The 21,471-nt window shown below is 43.5% G+C and overlaps 1 protein-coding gene and 1 long non-coding RNA gene across 2 annotated transcripts; one reads left to right on the top strand and one right to left on the bottom strand.

Moving 5' to 3' along the window:
• Positions 1–2,437: 2,437 nt before the first annotated feature.
• LOC124010552 lies at positions 2,438–4,063 on the bottom strand. The gene is made up of 3 exons (XR_006834466.1): positions 3,870–4,063; positions 3,389–3,530; positions 2,438–3,021 (listed from the first exon to the last, which is right to left on the bottom strand). It is a non-coding gene; the product is annotated as an uncharacterized LOC124010552 (long non-coding RNA).
• A 5,443-nt stretch (positions 4,064–9,506) lies between these two features.
• On the top strand, positions 9,507–12,966 carry LOC124011364 (forkhead box protein I1-ema-like). Its single transcript, XM_046324672.1, has 2 exons — positions 9,507–10,553; positions 11,233–12,966. The coding sequence occupies exons 1-2, from the start codon at positions 9,962–9,964 to the stop codon at positions 11,790–11,792; spliced, it is 1,152 nt and encodes a 383-aa protein (XP_046180628.1). The 5' UTR covers positions 9,507–9,961; the 3' UTR covers positions 11,793–12,966.
• The last annotated feature ends 8,505 nt before the right edge of the window (positions 12,967–21,471 follow it).

Genomic DNA, 21,471 nt, shown 5'->3' with positions numbered 1-21,471 from the left:
TTTTCTTCTTATAGGTAACAAACAAGAAACAGCATAATAAAATCAAGAGGGGAAATGTCTACCAGTTAATTATTTATAATAAGATACAGATGTTAAAATAATGTTAATGTCTCAGATTACAGTGTCCCAGGAACATACTGTATATATACAGTTGAAGTCGGAAGTTTATATACACCTTAGCCAAATACATTTAAACTCAGTTTTTCACAATTCCTGACATTTAATCCTAGTAAAAACTCCATGTCTTAGGTCAGTTAGGATCACCACTTTATTTTAAGAATGTGAAATGTCAGAATAATAGTAGAGAGAGAAAGATTTATTTAAGCTTTTATTTATTTCATCACATTCCCAGTGGGTCAGCAGTTTACATACACACAATTAGTATTTGGTAGCATTGCCTTTAAATTGTTTAACTTGGGTCAAATGTTTCGGGTAGCCTTCCACAGCTTCCCACAATAAGTTGGGTAAATATGGGCCCATTCCTCCTGACAGAGCTGTTGCCACAACTTTGGAAGTATGCTTGGCGTCATTGTCCATTTGGAAGACACATTTGCGACCAAGCTTTAACTTCCTGACTGATGTCTTGAAATGTTGCTTCAATATAAACAGATAATTTTCCATCCTCATGATGCCATCTAATTTTTGAAGTGCACCCATCCCTCCTGTAGCAAAGCACCCACACAACATGATGCTGCCACCCCCGTGCTTCATGGTTGGGATTGTGTTCTTCGGCTTGCAAGCCTCCCCCTTTTTCCTCCAAACATTATGACGGTCATTATGGCCAAACAGTTCTATTTTTGTTTCATCAGACCAGAGGACATTTCTCCAAAAAGTACGATCTTTGTCCCCATGTGCAGTTGCAAACCGTAGTCTGGCTTTTTTAAGGCTGTTTTGGAGCAGTGGCTTCTACTTGCTGAGCGGCCTTTCAGGTTATGTTGACATAGCACTCGTTTTACTTTGGAAAGAGATACTTTTGTACCTGTTTTCTCCAGGTCTTTCACAAGGTCTTTTGCTGTTGTTCTGGGATTGATTTGCACTTTTTGCACCAAAGTACGTTCATCTCTAGGAGACAGAACGTGTCTCCTTCCTGAGCGGTATGACGGCTGCGTGGTCACATGGTGTTTATACTTGCGTACTACTGTTTGTACAGATGAACATGGCACCTTCAGGTGTTTGGAAATTGCTCCCAAGGATGAACCAGACCTGTGGAGGTCTACAATTATTTTCCTGAGGTCTTGGCTGATTTATTTTGATTTTCCCATGTCACGCAAAGGGGCACTGAGTTTGAAGGTAGGCCTTGAAATACATCCACAGGTACACCTCCAATTGACTCAAATGATGTCAATTAGCCTATCAGAAGCTTCTAAAGCCATGACATAATTTTCGGAATGTTCCAAGCTGTGTAAAGGCACTGTCAACTTAATGCATGTCTCGTCAGACAGCGCAGCATGATGGGAAGGATTACTACAACCTGACCTGTGAGTCCCAAATGGCACCCTATTCACTTTCAATGGCACTACCTCTGACCAGGGTCCATATGTCAACAAGTATTGAACTACTGTATGTAGTGAATAGGGTGCCATTTAGGACACAGACTGTTGTAGTGCTGAATGCTTATTTGCCCACTAACCATCTCCCTTGGCAGAGACAAGACACAGCTTCATATCTTCACATCAAATCATCTCATAATGAGCCTGGCTGTAATAACCTACACACATCTCCCCAAATCTAACACATCAACTGGAGGCCTGCCTTATCCAAAGGCCATCGATAAACCACATGGCAAATTGTGAGACGTTGAACATCTGAACATCACCGCTTGCACAGCGGTTTGTTGGCCGGCGGGTCGAAATCCTATTTGGATGCGTAGGAGGAAGATCACATTTCAGAGGTAACGCAACAGTCACATCACTAGATTTGCATATATTATACACATTAGAATGCTGAGTGAGTGCCAAATGACACCCTATACCCATAGTGCACTACTGTTGACCAGAGCCCAACAGAGATATAGTACATACATGCCAGTCTGTCCAGACACTCAGACATGGAGTCCAGCTCCTTCAGAATGTGGTCCAGATCAGTAGAGTCACCCTGTTCTGTGCTTCTCTCTCTTCTCTCCATCTGAAACACCACAGACAGTCAACTAAATTGCATTGAGTCAGTACAGCTATGTCATGTCAACCTGCATGGCCACTGATTCACATAGAAATCCATACAGTAGTCTGGTATATTCATATCTCATATTCATTGACATAGGCCTAATACTCTGAACAATTCAAACTGTGAAGTAGAAAGTGTACAGTACCATGACTGCTGGGGGTATGACTGGGATATGACTATCAAGATATAGAATGCCAACATGTGTATGCACATTCTACCAAATGCATTTGGCATCCCAATAAACAAGCCAATGGTCAACATTCTCATTCAAGCTTTTTAATAAAAGATTTGACAAACAGGCAAACCACAAATGAATAACAATCACAACAACACTATAGTGCCTTGAACACCCTGTCCAGAGACGTATCATACACATTCTATAACAGGTACTTAACACACAACCACAATCTGTATACAACAGCACCATACAACAGCCTGCTGCTCAACTTAGACAGCATGCAGTATGGGACAGGGGACATCTATCTCTATCACCTATCTCCAGTGGTTTCCTCTTCTGTCAGAGAGAAAGAGACTGCAGCTGCAGATATGAGACTGTAGCCTACTGTACATACAACGTTGTAGACAAGCATACAGAGCACGGGCTACTAGATTTGGATTATGGTCCATTTCAGAACAGCAGACATTCCTGGTGAAGTGGGGAGGTGGTGGCATCCATCCCCTGGTCTAGGTCACTCCATCCACTTCCCCATCCCCTGGTCCTTTCCCAGTCCCTGTCTCCGGTTCGGCTCCTGTTCCCCAGGGAAGCCACAGATGACAGCCCTGCAGCGGAGGAACTCTTCCTGAAGCCTCCGTAGGACTGGTCCACTGCATCTTCATGTCATTGGCCATCCATGCCAGCTGGGAAACCACAAGGGAGACAATGGGGACAGGGCTGTCAGTGTCAGAAGTGGGCCATACAGAGTATGATTTAAAGCACAATGCAGAATTTATAATGAATTACACACACCCATCAAGTTTTAAAAATGGAACGTTAAAGAGTGGGTGGTACATGGATAATAAGGCGATAGGGTTAAAGTAAAGACCCGTAAAAAATATATTTAAAAAAATAGTTCCGCTACTAACGATTTTGCTTAATCGTGTCTGAAAAACACAGCTACAGCTTCAGTTACCTACATCATCGTACAGAAAACTTAGATATAAAAATATTAGAACACCCTGCCTACAACATTCACATGCTAGAGATTACCATAATGAGACAACATACCTGGTAGTTGTTCTACGTCTTCAATCATTCTCTCTAAACCCTTGTTCAACTCCATCATCTCTTCTTCACTGTCCTTTTGATGGCCGGAAAATAGGCCATCTTTAAACGCGCAATACGAAGATTCGATTCCCAAGTGAATAGCCTACCAAAACCAACCAGAAACTTAAGCACACTGAACATGTTTCATGGACTTAACATAATCATAATAGATAAACAGCTAGGTAGATCAAATGCAAGGACGTGCTTAAGCTTAAGTTTATAAACTTCAACTTGATGACTTTGATTGACAGGGGTAGCTTAGCAACTAGATAACATTTGTCCAGTTGTCTGGCCAGGCTAACCATCGCAAAAATGAATCCAAAGAAAACAAATGGTAGTCAGTGAGCTTGTCAGGCTTGGATACAATAACCAACTTTAGAGTATTTCAATTAAATAAGCACCTTCTTATTTATACATATTTACAAGTAAACTAAGTACTTACGATAAGCTCTAACGTTAACCGACCGGATCGAGCGGTCTATTCCTCTTATATTGGATGTTGGTCAGAGAAATTGCGCGTGGCGCGTCTCTGTATGCCCTCGCGCACTGCAAACCTGCTGCCTCGTGCCACGGGAAACGATGAAGCTTGTATGGAAGATGGAAACATTGTTTTAAATTCACAAAACGCATGCTGGAGATTTGATACAATAATGCATACGTCTTTGCAATTTCATATTTTCGTTCTTGTTGCACAGTGACGTAGCCAGTGGCGATTTTAGCATGTAAATCTTGATGGGGGGGATAACAATGGGATGCATGCCAGCAAAGCCACTACACAACACTAAACAATACATTAATAGCACTATAATGGTGACAAACGGTGCCCATAAACTGTTAGGGCCTACATTTTTTAATTTGACCTTTATTTAACTAGGCAAGTCAGTTAAGAACAAATTCTTATTTTCAATGACGGCCTAGGAACAGAAAGCTGTCCCAACACCTTACCAATGCTATACCTGGCTATCAGCGGAGCCTAGTCTGGCAGCGAAACAGTTAATTCAGCCTAATTTTCTCACTTTAAAAAAAACATAGCTGATATGGCTGACTTGCTAAAAACAAATGTGGCTTCTACTGACAATTGAGATGTGCAAACTATGGCATACGGAGACAACAAGCGGATAAGAAGCAATCCGTAATTTCGATTAAGTCATTAATGAGCGAGCTAGGACGGATGTAGTCAATATAACTATTTGTTCAGCACTTTTGAAATGTACAGCAACAGAATTCAGAAGATGGGCCTTTCTTACAGTGTTCTCCCTGTACACCAAGTCATGTGGGTGTGGGATAAATAAAGGGGGCATATAAGCAGACAATGAAAGCTCTTACAATATTTGATGATTATATTTCTCAAAATAGGTTATAGGCTACATGTGCCCCACCAAGTGAGAACTTTAGGTGAAATTAAGTTGTGAAAATAGACACAATTATTAGGGTGAGACACATGGGCTACAAGCAGCTTACTACACAACATACACTTAGTATTACTTTCTTAGCTACAGGTTACATATCTCCTTGGCATATTACATAATTTATGCAGCAGCATACAATACATTTTTGGGACTCAACTTGTTGTGCTGTGCTCACTTGAACAGGAAGGTGGAGCGGTGGTCCTTCGTGGGAAGATTTTGTCATCAAACTTTGACATCAACGTCTGGCATTCTCTGTATTTATGGTGCTTTCTATACAACTGGGAACTCAGGAAAAAAGGTTGAATCCTGATGAAGTCAGTGATCTTCAGGTCGTAGCTCTAGAAAGAGGCCCGAGTTCTGAATTTATAATTCTGAGTTGGATGAAAGTTCAAAACGCTACGACGTCCCAGTCGTAGCTTGTTTTTACTGAGTTCCCAGTTGTCTTGAACTCACTAAAGTCCGATTTTGCAGTTCCAAGTTAACAGTTGTTTTTTGCATGGCAAAATCATGTCTCATTGACAGCATGGCCAATGTTGAATGTTTATCATTTTAAACTCAGAAAAGAGACCCTCGTGTTTTAGAGTTGGGACCATACAGCCACTCCACTGAATAGCAGGCTAATGATTGCTTTGCAATGTTTGCAGTTAGCCACTGATTCTTTCCAAATCACTCATTGTTGAATTTGCGATTTCCAACTTGTTATGTAATGTTTATGTCCAACGGCCGATGAGCACCGATACGTTTTATCTATAATTTCTCTTCATTATTTCTCTTCATTTAACAAGGATTAAAAAGGATTTGTCAGTATATTGTTGACTTGATTCATGATGATGACTCACGGCTACTGTAGATAAAATGTGATTTGACGTCATTTTATTTGTGGCCAATGACCTTGACTCTTCTTGGATGGGCACTTCTAATGTAACTCTATGGCAGCACCCAAGGGGCTTGAATTTTGAGACCATGGTCGAGAAGGAATGCTTGGGAGCTACCCTGAGACGACCGGCAGGAGGAGAGGCTGCGCGCCCCTAGCCTTAGCCTTGGCGTTGACATAGTGTCCCCATGAGTGACAGAACACTGAGCCAATCACGACGCTACGCTCCGTATTTTCTGCTGGCTTGCCCCACCACCACAGAAAGCATTGAGCTAGGCTGAAACACCTATACTTTGGAGCTGCCTTACTGAAGAATACAAAAAATAGGCCATGTTTGTATGCATCTTTATTAACTCAGTGATATAAATAATGTTTTACATATTTTGCAAACTGATATGTGACATGTCTTAATGCCCAAATAACATGCAAAACAGGAAAGCTGAGTCCCACCTGCCCAGAATGACTGGTCACCACTCAACGTAAGTAAAGTGAGGAACGGGAGGAGGGACACGTGTGTCAGATTAGATAAGTATAGAAACCTTTGGATCACATTTACATGCTATCACATTTCTCCATCCAGCTATCACATGTGCTATCACATTTCTCCATCCAGCTATCACATGTGCTATCACATTTCTCCATCCAGCTATCACATGTGCTATCACATTTCTCCATCCAGCTATCACATGTGCTATCACATTTCTCCATCCAGCTATCACATGTGCTATCACATTTTTCCAGATGGAGGCGCCAAGTTGTAACTAAGTAACAGTTACCACTGAGTCACTAGCCTTTCATCTGTGACTGAGCTGCCAAAAATAACAGCTACCTAACCACTTCTACAAAGTTATGGCAACACCAGATGAATTTGAGGGAGGGAAGAAAGACCTATTTATTATGTTTTTCAGCAACGGCGGCCTTGATAGCAATCTAGCCTAGTATTTATTTTCAGAGAACAGGCATTTGGAAATTGTATAGGCCTATTATCAGCAATTATAAATGTTTCATGAAATGTATATATAATTGTATTGTATTTTTAAATCCATTCAAATGTAATTCAATTCATACTACGAGTAAGAGTGGGAATTCAACAAAAAGATAACTCATGTCAAAAATATACTGTATCTGTATAATGTATATATGTGAGAGAGGAGAGGGAGAGAGAAGGATAGAAAGAGGGAAAGAACCTAATAAGACCAGCAGAGGGGGAATAGAATGGGGAGCACAGGGACAAGACAAGATAATAAATGACAAACATGACAAAATCATGTCTCATTGACAGCATGGCCAATGTTGAATGTTTATCATTTTAAACTCAGAAAAGAGACCCCGTTTTAGAGTTGGGACAAGCCACTCCACTGAATAGCAGGCTAATCAGAACAGCTTGACTCTTCTTGTTTTAATGTAAGTTGGGACCATATTTTCATCTGAGTGTTTGTGAAACAGCACAGTTAAAAATAAATTGCAAAATAAAAATCCAACTGGATGGTGTTCAGAGATAGATGGGAGGGGTTGAATGTAGCTGAAGGCTGGGACTGGATGGTGTTCAGAGATAGATGGGAGGGGTTGAATGTAGCTGAAGGCTGGGACTGGATGGTGTTCAGAGATAGATGGGAGGGGTTGAATGTAGCTGAAGGCTGGGACTGGATGGTGTTCAGAGATAGATGGGAGGGGTTGAATGTAGCTGAAGGCTGGGACTGGATGGTGTTCAGAGATAGATGGGAGGGGTTGAATGTAGCTGAAGGCTGGGACTGGATGGTGTTCAGAGATAGATGGGAGGGGTTGAATGTAGCTGAAGGCTGGGACTGGATGGTGTTCAGAGATAGATGGGAGGGGTTGAATGTAGCTGAAGGCTGGGACTGGATGGTGTTCAGAGATAGATGGGAGGGGTTGAATGTAGCTGAAGGCTGGGACTGGATGGTGTTCAGAGATAGATGGGAGGGGTTGAATGTAGCTGAAGGCTTGGACTGGATGGTGTTCAGAGATAGATGGGAGGGGTTGAATGTAGCTGAAGGCTGGGACTGGATGGTGTTCAGAGATAGATGGGAGGGGTTGAATGTAGCTGAAGGCTGGGACTGGATGGTGTTCAGAGATAGATGGGAGGGGTTGAATGTAGCTGAAGGCTGGGACTGGATGGTGTTCAGAGATAGATGGGAGGGGTTGAATGTAGCTGAAGGCTGGGACTGGATGGTGTTCAGAGATAGATGGGAGGGGTTGAATGTAGCTGAAGGCTGGGACTGGATGGTGTTCAGAGATAGATGGGAGGGGTTGAATGTAGCTGAAGGCTGGGACTGGATGGTGTTCAGAGATAGATGGGAGGGGTTGAATGTAGCTGAAGGCTGGGACTGGATGGTGTTCAGAGATAGATGGGAGGGGTTGAATGTAGCTGAAGGCTGGGACTGGATGGTGTTCAGAGATAGATGGGAGGGGTTGAATGTAGCTGAAGGCTGGGACTGGATGGTGTTCAGAGATAGATGGGAGGGGTTGAATGTAGCTGAAGGCTGGGACTGGATGGTGTTCAGAGATAGATGGGAGGGGTTGAATGTAGCTGAAGGCTGGGACTGGATGGTGTTCAGAGATAGATGGGAGGGGTTGAATGTAGCTGAAGGCTGGGACTGGATGGTGTTCAGAGATAGATGGGAGGGGTTGAATGTAGCTGAAGGCTGGGACTGGATGGTGTTCAGAGATAGATGGGAGGGGTTGAATGTAGCTGAAGGCTGGGACTGGATGGTGTTCAGAGATAGATGGGAGGGGTTGAATGTAGCTGAAGGCTGGGACTGGATGGTGTTCAGAGATAGATGGGAGGGGTTGAATGTAGCTGAAGGCTGGGACTGGATGGTGTTCAGAGATAGATGGGAGGGGTTGAATGTAGCTGAAGGCTGGGACTGGATGGTGTTCAGAGATAGATGGGAGGGGTTGAATGTAGCTGAAGGCTGGGACTGGATGGTGTTCAGAGATAGATGGGAGGGGTTGAATGTAGCTGAAGGCTGGGACTGGATGGTGTTCAGAGATAGATGGGAGGGGTTGAATGTAGCTGAAGGCTGGGACTGGATGGTGTTCAGAGATAGATGGGAGGGGTTGAATGTAGCTGAAGGCTGGGACTGGATGGTGTTCAGAGATAGATGGGAGGGGTTGAATGTAGCTGAAGGCTGGGACTGGATGGTGTTCAGAGATAGATGGGAGGGGTTGAATGTAGCTGAAGGCTGGGACTAAGAACAACAAGATAACTATTGTAAAATACATTGTGTCCATAAAATGTACACTAAAGGTCAAAAGTTTAAGAACACCTACTCATTCAAGTTTTTTTTTCAAAATGTTTTACTATTTTCTACATTGTAGAATAATAGTGAAGATATCAAAACTATGAAATAACACATATGGAATCATGTAGTAATGTAGTATTTCATAGTTTTGATGTCTTCACTTTTATTATGCAATGTAGAAAATAGTAAAAATAAAGAAAAGTGTATTCAAACTTTCGACTGGTACTGTATATATTTGCAAAAAAATATGTTGGGGATTGGAAATGATGCAGACAATTATGTTGATGGAAGCTACAATCTATCTGCAGTATTAAAGCTGATCTATCCCCTAAAAAATATATGAAAAATAAATAAGAGTGGGAATTCCTGTGGAGGGAGAGAGCATTAAGGAACTGTCTGACAGATTGAAAAAAAATGACACTCCTGTCAAAATCCTCACTTGGCTAAACAACCAATCAGGAGAAATGGGTGTTGCCAGGGACACAGATAAAAGAGTGTGACAGGTGACAGTGCTGACATTGAGCAAGGGCAAATAGTCAACAGGTAACAAGTAGAGAGAGAGAGAGAGAGAGAGAGAGAGAGAGAGAGAGAGAGAGAGAGAGAGAGAGAGACAGACAGACAGACAGACAGACAGACAGACAGACAGACAGACAGACAGACAGACAGACAGACAGACAGACAGACAGACAGACAGACAGACAGACAGACAGACAGACAGACAGACAGACAGACAGACAGACAGACAGACAGAGGGAGAGAGAGATACCCCAGAGGCATAACTCAGACACTGAAATAGTCATCACCTTCCAAGGACCAGAACAGCACAAGTTGAAAAAGAGGCAAAAAAATAACTTTCAGGTTATCCTGACAGCAGGAAAGGACTGAGGACTCTATTCATACCTGTCCCCAAGGAGACCACAAGGACAGCCCAAGGACAGACGCACAGCAGCATCAGGAGGAGGTGAGAGAGACTACAGACTAACTGACCATGGCGTCGTTCGAACCTCAGGGTCAGTCTCCTCCTTGCTGTGGCCCCCAGTTCCCCAGCCTGGGCCAGGAACCTCCAGAACTCAGCATGTACAGTGACTGCTACTACCCTCCTCCATCGCTCCCCAGCCCCCAGCGCACCACCCCCACCTCCTATGACTACAGCACCTCCTCCCCTAATCCTTACCTGTGGTTCAATGGATCCGGCATCAACGCTCCCCCATATCTGGCCACCACTGGGCCCCCAGGAAACCCCGGGCCACCCTTCGTCCCCCAGCACTATGGGATGCAGAGGCCTTACCTGGGGCCTGGCGGGGCAGGGGTCCCTGGGGGGGAGCTGGGCTGGTTCTCTCTGCCCTCACAGGAAGACCTGATGAAGCTGGTCCGCCCGCCCTACTCCTACTCCGCCCTCATCGCCATGGCGATCCATGGTGCCCCGGAGCGGAGGCTGACCTTGAGTCAGATCTACCAGTATGTGGCCGATAACTTCCCCTTCTACAACAAGAGCAAGGCTGGCTGGCAGAACTCCATCAGGCACAACCTGTCACTCAACGACTGCTTTAAGAAGGTCCCCAGAGATGAGGACGACCCTGGTAAGAGTCTGAAGTCATTATGTGTTTGTTTTATTTTAGTCCTAAGCCCACAAAATAACAAATTAATCTAAGATATGGATGAATGAATTATGGATATGGATGGATGAATTATTCATTTTGAATCTAACCTTGTTAAAAGTCAGAAGTCTACTTTAGTTGTCATGTGTCTTTACTTTAGGTAGTCTTTAGAGTGTGTAATAGTCATGTGTCTTTACTTTAGGTAGCCTTTAGAGTGTGTAATAGTTATGTGTCTTTACTTTAGGTAGCCTTTAGAGTGTGTAATAGTCATGTGTCTTTACTTTAGGTAGCCTTTAGAGTGTGTAATAGGCTTGTGTCTTTACTTTAGGTAGTCTTTAGAGTGTGTAATAGTCATGTGTCTTTACTTTAGGTAGTCTTTAGAGTGTGTAATAGTCATGTGTCTTTACTTTAGGTAGTCTTTAGAGTGTGTAATAGGCTTGTGTCTTTACTTTAGGTAGCCTTTAGAGTGTGTAATAGTCATGTGTCTTTACTTTAGGTAGCCTTTAGAGTGTGTAATAGTCTTGTGATGGAACGGTAGATGAACTGTGTTTAGTAATGATAGTAGATGATGCAGTCAATAATCCATGTGTCAACCGCAAACACATTCTACCCCCCCCTCCTTCCCTCCCTCGCTCTCTTTCCCCCACGCTCTCTCTTCCAGGTAAGGGTAACTATTGGACACTAGACCCAAACTGTGAGAAGATGTTTGACAACGGAAACTTCCGTCGTAAAAGGAAGAGGAAGTCTGATTCACTGTCTGGAGGAGAGGGGGGGTCAGGGGGGTCGGAGCCAGGTGAGCCAGGTCGGAGCCCCGAACCCCCCAGCAACCACGGAATCGACATGTCTCCCACGCCAGAGAGAATCCCCACCCCTTCAACCACAGGTCCCGCCCCTTGCTTGAGCAGCTTCCTGTCTGAGATGTCTGGAGTGGTGTCAGGGGGAGCCAATGAGATCGTAGGAGATTCGCTGAACCGGGCCCTCCCCATAACCCTGGATGGGACCCAGAGGCCTACACAGCCTGGGGGTTTTGGTAGTTACTCCCCCAGCTCGGGTGCTTCGGAGTGGGCTTCCCAGCTGCCGCCTCCCCATGGCCTCTCCTCCTCGCCCACCCACTCTTCCCTGGGTTACAGCAGCCCCATCCTCAGCCAGTTCAATGGGCATTTCTACCCTGGCTTGGGCTCAGCAAGCATCCTATACCCACGGGAAGGCACAGAGGTCTGAACAGACTGATAGACAGGGAGACAGGGATGGGCAGAAGACAACTAGAGGTATGAACAGACTGATAGACAGGGAGACAGGGATGGGCAGAAGACAACTAGTGGTCTGAACAGACTGATAGACAGGGAGACAGGGATGGGCAGAAGACAACTAGAGGTCTGAACAGACTGATAGACAGGGAGACAGGGATGGGCAGAAGACAACTAGAGGTCTGAACAGACTGATAGACAGGGAGACAGGGATGGGCAGAAGTTAGCTAGAGGTCTAAAGACACTAAAGAAAGGAGAGTGAGAAAGAGACTTCTACATGAGACTGAACTGAACCGTCTGCTGACACACACATATACACACACACACGGTAGTCAGTTAAAGCTGACAGGGCGGGACTCAGTTGCGTGTGACAGCAAGATGAGCAGGGCCTGGTTCCCACGGAAACAGCCGAGTCAGCATCGATGATGCTTCACGCACACACGCATGCACACACACACATACACGCACACAAACACACGCACACACACCTGTTTAATCATCTATAATTGCTGACTGTCATGACTGACAGTTTTAATTTGTATATATTTTTATTGAATGTGTTTATGTTATTGTTTATATCTGTTATTTGATTGTTTATGTATGTGTTTTTATCTGTTATTTGATTGTCTATGTATGTGTTTTTATCTCTGAGTGCTTGGGTCCAACATATTTGTTCAACATTGTAGAATATTGTTTTGCTATGAATGGCTCAGACCTGGGTTCAAATACATGTGTTTTGTTATTTGAATACATTTAGCTGTGTATATAATTATTTTCAAATACACAGCTCAAAACAAGTATTTTTATTTTAGTATTTGAATGGTTATTTGTGAAAACCAAATAGTTGACCACATTTAATTTTAAAGTATTTTCTAACATTTATTTAAAATACTATTTTTTTTTTAAATATCTAGGATAAATGCATGGGAGTGTATTCATGTCAGTGTATATGACTATTCCCAAATCAATTCCAATATTCAACAACTTGTTTTTTATAATAAATGTGATCTGAATACTTGTTTAGAAATGACTTTGAAAAGTATTTGAAATACCTGAAATAGTGTTTGAACCCAGGTCTGGTATGGCTTATACCAACATTGGTCTGATGGTTGTTTTTGATAAGAATAATAAAATACAGGAAAACGTTCTCTGAAGTGTCATCGTCTTACTCTTTTTAACTCAGAAATGAAAATCAGCCTACTTGCCTAGTGTTGTAAGGGAGTTATCTGTCTAAACAAATCTTTGTGAAAGATGATAAACCGTCTCAAACCTTCTGTGAAAAATGACCATCCTAAAACACACAAATAGGACAGAAACAGTCGTGTCAGAGAAACGATGACCAGCGAACCAGGGAAACCTGCTTGTCAGGGTAACTCGATCCTACAGTATGATAAGGATATACTGATGGGTGCATGGATAGATGAAGCCTGCAGGGCTAACTGACTGTTGTAAAACGGTGAGAATCCTCATACCGCCCCTTCTCTCTTCTCTCTACACTCACACAATAACTCACCCCCTTTCTCCAAGTCTTGCTGACTGGACAAGACTGGGATTTAGGGAAGGAGATAAGGAGGGGGTTTATGCAGGTAAAATAGTGACCTAATTATACAAGCATGTAAAGTATGATTTGCACATTTAAAATATGAGTTGCACCTGTATAAGGAGTTTTGTATTTGAAAAAAATATTTGCAAACATAAATGCAACAACAGTTGCATGCAGGTAATGTGATGAGTAAATAAATACAATACTTTCGAACATGTACATTGATATGTGAATAAATTCAATAAGATTTGCAAACATGCAACTACATTTGAGAATAGTTACATGCTTGCGACTAGTAAATCTTCTTCAATTAATCAAAATGCCATTTACCAATGTTGATGTGCACTCAGAGTGCACTCAGAGTTTTGACACTAATTTTGCGACTAACCTGTGCCAAATGTTTTGCAGTTTTAAAAATCATGAGCTCTGGTGGACAGGGCTGTTTCTTCCAACCAATCAGGTGAGGTGTTGTCATTCTTGAGCATTTTCCATGGTTCCGGTCTGGAAGCATACATTTTCCATGGTTCCGGTCTGGAAGCATACATTTTCCATGGTTCCGGTCTGGAAGCATACATTTTCCATGGTTCCGGTCTGGAAGCATACATTTTCCATGGTTCCGGTCTGGAAGCATACATTTTCCCTGACACCCAAAAGTACTCCTTACATATTTTATGCTTAGCAGGACAGGAAAATGGTCCAATTCACGCACTAATCAAGAGAACATCCCTGGTCATCCCTCCTACAGCCTCTTATCTGGCGGACTCACGAAACACAAATGCTTCATTTGTAAATGATGTCAGAGTGTTGGAGCATGCCCCTGGCTATCAGTAAAAAAAAAAGCTTAATATTTGAAAGTATTTATACTTTTATGTTTGATACTTAAGTATATTTTTGCAATTGCATTTACTTTTGATCCTCAAGTATATTTGACTGGGTGACTTTCACTTTTACCTGAGTAATTTTCTATGAAGGTATCTTTACTTTTACTCGGGTACGACAATTGGGTACTTTTTCCACCATTGGCCAATATGCTATGTGGAAACACTCGTTTGAATTCTTCCCCCCATCTTCCTGACCAATGCCTTGTTGTAGCTTTCAAATGCCGTGAATATCATTTAGATAGCTAGCTAGTAAGTTTAACTAATTTGATCCATATTTATCACAGTGAAAAGCGAGCTTCCCGACCGGAAACGATGGAAATCGTGAAAGCACGTTCAAGAATGACAACACATTCAGGAAGATTTTCAAGCTTGCAACTACATTTCAGAATGAATGCAACACATTTACTAATCTTTCTTCTGTGAAACAAAACAATATTTTCTGATGTCGAATCTGTGCGCTCAGAGTTTTTGGCACTAATTTTGTGACTAACCTGTGCCAAAAGTTTTGTAGCTGTACATTTTTTAAATTTAAATATGCAAACATGCAACACAGAAAAACACGAGTTCTGGTGGACAGGCCTTTTTCTTTTTTCAGGTGAAGTATTCACATATCATTTTACATGTTTGTACGTGTTGCTATATTTATTCACGTTATGCGCTTGCAACTGTTGTTGCATTTATTCTCAACAGAAGTTACATGTTTGCAAATATCTTTTGCAACTCTACTAAAGTCAGTATACAGTGAAACTCATATTTTACATGTGCAAATTACACTTTACATGCTTGTTTAATGAAGTCACCATTTTAACTTCATAGGGGTTGACTATTGAGGTGAGAGAGGGTAGAGGGACTATTATCATGTAGAATAATGTAAGATATATAGCCTGTTAGTCAGATAAAAGACAACTATGAAACATCACCTATTCTCCCTGCCCCTCCCCTCCATACCTCCATAGTGCTGACTGAAAGTTCAAAAGAACAAGGACTGGTAGATGAAAAGACAGTCCTTTATTGCAGCAAGATAATATGTCTTACACACTAAAACGTTGTACTACATTGGCACATATTTTGAACATAACCATCTCCCTGGTATGAGCAGGTTAGAGTTACTGTGGGCCTTTTGTCAATGATAAAAGGACAAGCTCCCTGGTATGAGCAGGTTAGAGTTACTGTGGGCCTTTTGTCAATGATAAAAGGACAAGCTCCCTGGTATGAGCAGGTTAGAGTTACTGTGGGCCTTTTTCAATGATAAAAGGACAAGCTCCCTGGTATGAGCGGGTTAGAGCTACTGTGGGCCTTTTTTCAATGATAAAAGGACAAGCTCCCTGGTATGAGCAGGATAGAGCTACTGTGGGCTTGTTTTCAATGATAAAAGGACAAGCTCCCTGGTATGAGCAGGTTGGAGCTACTGTGGGCCTATTTTCAATGATAAAAGGACAAGCTGCCTGGTATGAGCAGGTTAGAGCTACTGTGGGCTTGTTTTCAATGATAAAAGGACAAGCTCCCTGGTATGAGCAGGATAGAGCTACTGTGGGCCTATTTTCAATGATAAAAGGACAAGCTCCCTGGTATGAGCAGGTTAGAGCTACTGTGGGCCTTTTTCAATGATAAAAGGACAAGCTCCCTGGTATGAGCAGGTTAGAGCTACTGTGGGCCTTTTTCAATGATAAAAGGACAAGCTCCCTGGTATGAGCAGGTTAGAGCTACTGTGGGCCTTTGTTCAATGATAAAAGGACAAGCTCCCTGGTATGAGCAGGTTAGAGCTACTGTGGGCCTTTGTTCAATGATAAAAGGACAAGCTCCCTGGTATGAGCAGGTTAGAGCTACTGTGGGCCTATTTTCAATGATAAAAGGACAAGCTCCCTGGTATGAGCAGGTTAGAGCTACTGTGGGCCTATTTTCAATGATAAAAGGACAAGCTCCCTGGTATGAGCAGGTTAGAGCTACTGTGGGCCTATTTTCAATGATAAAAGGACAAGCTCCCTGGTATGAGCAGGTTAGAGCTACTGTGGGCCTATTTTCAATGATAAAAGGACAAGCTCCCTGGTATGAGCAGGTTAGAGCTACTGTGGGCCTATTTTCAATGATAAAAGGACAAGCTCCCTGGTATGAGCAGGTTAGAGCTACTGTGGGCCTATTTTCAATGATAAAAGGACAAGCTCCCTGGTATGAGCAGGTTAGAGCTACTGTGGGCCTATTTTCAATGATAAAAGGACAAGCTCCCTGGTATGAGCAGGTTAGAGCTACTGTGGGCCTATTTTCAATGATAAAAGGACAAGCTCCCTGGTATGAGCAGGTTAGAGCTACTGTGGGCCTATTTTCAATGATAAAAGGACAAGCTCCCTGGTATGAGCAGGTTAGAGCTACTGTGGGCCTATTTTCAATGATAAAAGGACAAGCTCTCTGGTATGAGCAGGTTAGAGCTACTGTGGGCCTATTTTCAATGATAAAAGGACAAGCTCCCTGGTATGAGCAGGTTAGAGCTACTGTGGGCCTATTTTCAATGATAAAAGGACAAGCTCCCTGGTATGAGCAGGTTAGAGCTACTGTGGGCCTATTTTCAATGATAAAAGGACAAGCTCCCTGGTATGAGCAGGTTAGAGCTACTGTGGGCCTATTTTCAATGATAAAAGGACAAGCTCCCTGGTATGAGCAGGTTAGAGCTACTGTGGGCCTTTGTTCAATGATAAAAGGACAAGCTCCCTGGTATGAGCAGGTTAGAGCTACTGTGGGCCTTTGTTCAATGATAAAAGGACAAGCTCCCTGGTATGAGCAGGTTAGAGCTACTGTGGGCCTTTGTTCAATGATAAAAGGACAAGCTCCCTGGTATGAGCAGGTTAGAGCTACTGTGGGCCTATTTTCAATGATAAAAGGACAAGCTCCCTGGTATGAGCAGGTTAGAGCTACTGTGGGCCTTTGTTCAATGATAAAAGGACAAGCTCCCTGGTATTTACATTTACATTTACATTTAAGTCATTTATCAGACGCTCTTATCCAGAGCGACTTACAAATTGGTGCATTCAGGTTATGACATCCAGTGGGCCTATTTACAATAGTGCATCTAAATAGGACAAGCTCCCTGGGGTGAGAAGGATTACTTTATCCTACTGTATTCCTAAAGAGGTGGGGTTTCAGGTGTCTAAGGTGGTGATTGACTCCGCTGTCCTGGCGTATGAGGAAGTTTGTTCCACCATTGGGGAGCCAGAGCAGCGAACAGTTTTGACTGGGATGAAAAGGACAAGCTTCCTCAGTGGTAGGGAGATGAGCAGGCCAGAGGTGGACTGAACGCAGTGCCCTTTTTGGGTGATAGGGCCTGACAGAGCCTGGAGGTACTGAGGTGCAGTTCCCCTCACAGCTCCGTAGGCAAGCACCATGGTCTTGTAGGTTAGAGCGGATGCGAGCTTCAACTGGAAGCCAGTGGAGAGGTTAGGAGCTACGTGGAGAATTGGGAAGGTTGAAACTAGACGGGCTGCCGTTCTGGATGAGTTGTAGGGGTTTAATGGCACAGGCTGGGAGGCCTTTGTTCAGTAATCCAACGGGAGATGACAAGTGCCTGGATTAGGACCTGAGCAGCTTCCTGTTAGCAAGGTCTACTCTGCGGATGTTGTAGAGCATGAACCTACAGGAACAAGCCACCGGTTGATGTTAGTTGAGAACGACAGGGTGTTGTCCAGGATCAAAGGTTCTTAGCACTCTGGGAGGAGGACACAATGGAGTTGTCAACCGTGATGGCGAGATCATGGAACGGGCAGTCCTCCCCGGGAGGAAGAGCAGCTCCGTCTTGCCGAGTTCAGCTGAGATGGTGATCCGTTTGATATGTCTGCTAGACATGCAGAGATGCGAAGCCACCTGGTCATCAGAAGGGAAAGGAGAAGACTGTGGGCCTTTGTCTCAATAGCAATGATAGGAGAGACCATGTGAGAGACCATGTGGTATGAGCAGGTTAGAGCTACTGTGGGCCTTTGTTCAATGATAAAAGGACAAGCTCCCTGGTATGAGCAGGTTAGAGCTACTGTGGGCCTTTGTTCAATGATAAAAGGACAAGCTCCCTGGTATGAGCAGGTTAGAGCTACTGTGGGCCTTTGTTCAATGATAAAAGGACAAGCTCCCTGGTATGAGCAGGTTAGAGCTACTGTGGGCCTTTGTTCAATGATAAAAGGACAAGCTCCCTGGTATGAGCAGGTTAGAGCTACTGTGGGCCTTTGTTCAATGATAAAAGGACAAGCTCCCTGGTATGAGCAGGTTAGAGCTACTGTGGGCCTATTTTCAATGATAAAAGGACAAGCTCCCTGATATGAGCAGGTTAGAGGCACTGTGGGCTTCTACTTCTTTCTCTCTTCTACTTCTTTCTCTCTTTGATAAGACCTTTATTTGCCAATAAAACACTGGCAGCATCACTACTGCAGTGTGTACACACTGAAAGGAACAGAAACACCGGCAGCATCACTGTAATGTAGTGTGTACACACAGAAAGGGACAGAAACACCGGCAGCATCACTGTAATGTAGTGTGTACACACTGAAAGGGACAGAAACACTGGCAGCATCACTGTAATGTAGTGTGTACACACTGAAAGGTACAGAAACACTGGAAGCATCACTGTAATGTAGTGTGTACACACTGAAAGGGACAGAAACACTGGAAGCATCACTGTAATGTAGTGTGTACACAGAGAAAGGGACAGAAACACCGGCAGCATCACTGTAATGTAGTGTGTACACACAGAAAGGGACAGAAACACCGGCAGCATCACTGTAATGTAGTGTGTACACAGAGAAAGGGACAGAAACACCGGCAGCATCACTGTAATGTAGTGTGTACACAGAGAAAGGGACAGAAACACCGGCAGCATCACTGTAATGTAGTGTGTACACAGAGAAAGGGACAGAAACACCGGCAGCATCACTGTAATGTAGTGTGTACACACAGAAAGGAACAGAAACACCGGCAGCATCACTGTAATGTAGTGTGTACACACAGAAAGGAACAGAAACACCGGCAGCATCACTGTAATGTAGTGTGTACACACAGAAAGGAACAGAAACACCGGCAGCATCACTGTAATGTAGTGTGTACACACAGAAAGGAACAGAACCCAGGTAAAAGCTTAAGGACTGCATTCCCAGCCTTCTCCCCACCTTAACACTGCTGTTAGGTTGGTCTTGATGGTGATGTTCCTGTATTGATTTTATTGATTGTATTGTTCTCATATGGGGCGGCAGGGTAGCCTAGTGGTTAGAGTGTAGAGGCGGCAGGGTAGCCTAGTGGTTAGAGTGTAGAGGCGGCAGGGTAGCCTAGTGGTTAGAGCGTTGGACTAGTAACCGGAAGGTTGCAAAATCAAACCCCCGAGCTGACAATGTACAAATCTGTCGTTCTGCCCCTGAACAGGCAGTTAACCCACTGTTCCTAGGCCGTAATTGAAAATAAGAATTTGTTCTTAACTGACTTGCCTAGTTAAATAAAGGTAAAAAAATATATAAAAAATAAGCATATCTAAACACACACACAGGCTCACCTCTCTAACCTCTTGGCTACCTGTCTACCCACTAGATCAGTGAAAGTTATATTGTAACATTATTCAAATATCTCATGTTTCAACATGCACATTTGCATCAGAAATGTACTTCTTGGCTAAATAACTTATTTATCCTGCCAATATAGTTTATCGGTGTCTTTATCAAACCCAGTTTTGCCATGTGAGGATGATGGGTTTGGTACCCTACAATATAAAAGTACACTACTTTTGACCAGAGCCTTATGTGTCCTGGTCAAAAGTAGTGCACAATATAAGGGAATAGGATGTAATTTGTGACTCAGAGAGTGTGTAGCCTAAAATATGGCGGTTGTATTTAACTCTGCCCAGTCTTGATCCGTTTAACTCTCTGTCTGTCTGTCTGTCTGTCTGTCTGTCTGTCTGTCTGTCTGTCTGTCTGTCTGTCTGTCTGTCTGTCTGTCTGTCTGTCTGTCTGTCTGTCTGTCTGTCTGTCTGTCTGTCTGTCTGTCTGTCTGTCTGTCTGTCTGTCTGCCTGCCTGCCTGCCTGCCTGCCTGCCTGCCTGTCTGTCTGCCTGTCTGCCTGCCTGCCTGCCTGCCTGCCTGCCTGCCTGCCTGCCTGCCTGCCTGCCTGTCTGTCTGTCTGTCTGTCTGTCTGTCTGTCTGTCTGTCTGTCTGTCTGTGTACATCTGCCAACAAACTGAAACAGAACAGAAACCAAATCTGGGGTTCTGGAGTGTAATCTTTTAGCCGTCTTCAAATTGAAACAGTTACGAAAAAAAATGCAAATACATCTAGACCGTTAATCAAACCGCTGACATGGGCAACAGGGGTCAGGCCTGAAGCCATGTTTTCCTGAAGGAAATGTGGGACCTGCTCAAAAATAGTGCACTATATATTGCAAAGAGTGACATTTAGGACTAGCCTAGATTATCTGTATGTTAGGAGCATAGGCTGATGCATCCAATAATCACTGAAGGATGGTACTGATCAACACTGCAGTATGAGGTATATTTCACCTGTCCCAGGATGGTACTGATCAACACTGCAGTATGCGGTATATTTCACCTGTCCCATGATGATACTGATCAACACTGAAGTATGAGGTATATTTCACATGTCCCAGGATGATACTGATCAACACTGCAGTATGAGGTATATTTCACCTGTCCCAGGATGGTACTGATCAACACTACAGTATGAGGTATATGACCTGTCCCAGGATGGTACTGATCAACACTACAGTATAAGGTATATGTCACCTGTCCCAGGATGGTACTGATCAACACTACAGTATGAGGTATATGTCACCTGTCCCATGATGGTACTGATCAACACTACAGTATGAGGTATATGTCACCTGTCCCAGGATGGTACTGATCAACACTACAGTATGAGGTATATGTCACCTGTCCCAGGATGGTACTGATCAACACTACAGTATGAGGTATATGTCACCTGTCCCAGGATGGTACTGATCAACACTACAGTATGAGGTATATGTCACCTGTCCCATGATGGTACTGATCAACACTACAGTATGAGGTATATGTCACCTGTCCCAGGATGGTACTGATCAACACTACAGTATGAGGTATATGTCACCTGTCCCATGATGGTACTGATCAACACTACAGTATGAGGTATATGTCACCTGTCCCAGGATGGTACTGATCAACACTGCAGTATGAGGTATATGTCACCTGTCCCAGGATGGTACTGATCAACACTACAGTAT

This window comes from Oncorhynchus gorbuscha, linkage group LG23, assembly GCF_021184085.1.
Source record: "Oncorhynchus gorbuscha isolate QuinsamMale2020 ecotype Even-year linkage group LG23, OgorEven_v1.0, whole genome shotgun sequence".
In the NCBI taxonomy this organism is placed as follows: domain Eukaryota; kingdom Metazoa; phylum Chordata; class Actinopteri; order Salmoniformes; family Salmonidae; genus Oncorhynchus; species Oncorhynchus gorbuscha.
The sequence above is the reverse complement of the archived record's forward strand: the minus strand, read 5'-3'. Positions and strand labels throughout refer to the sequence as shown.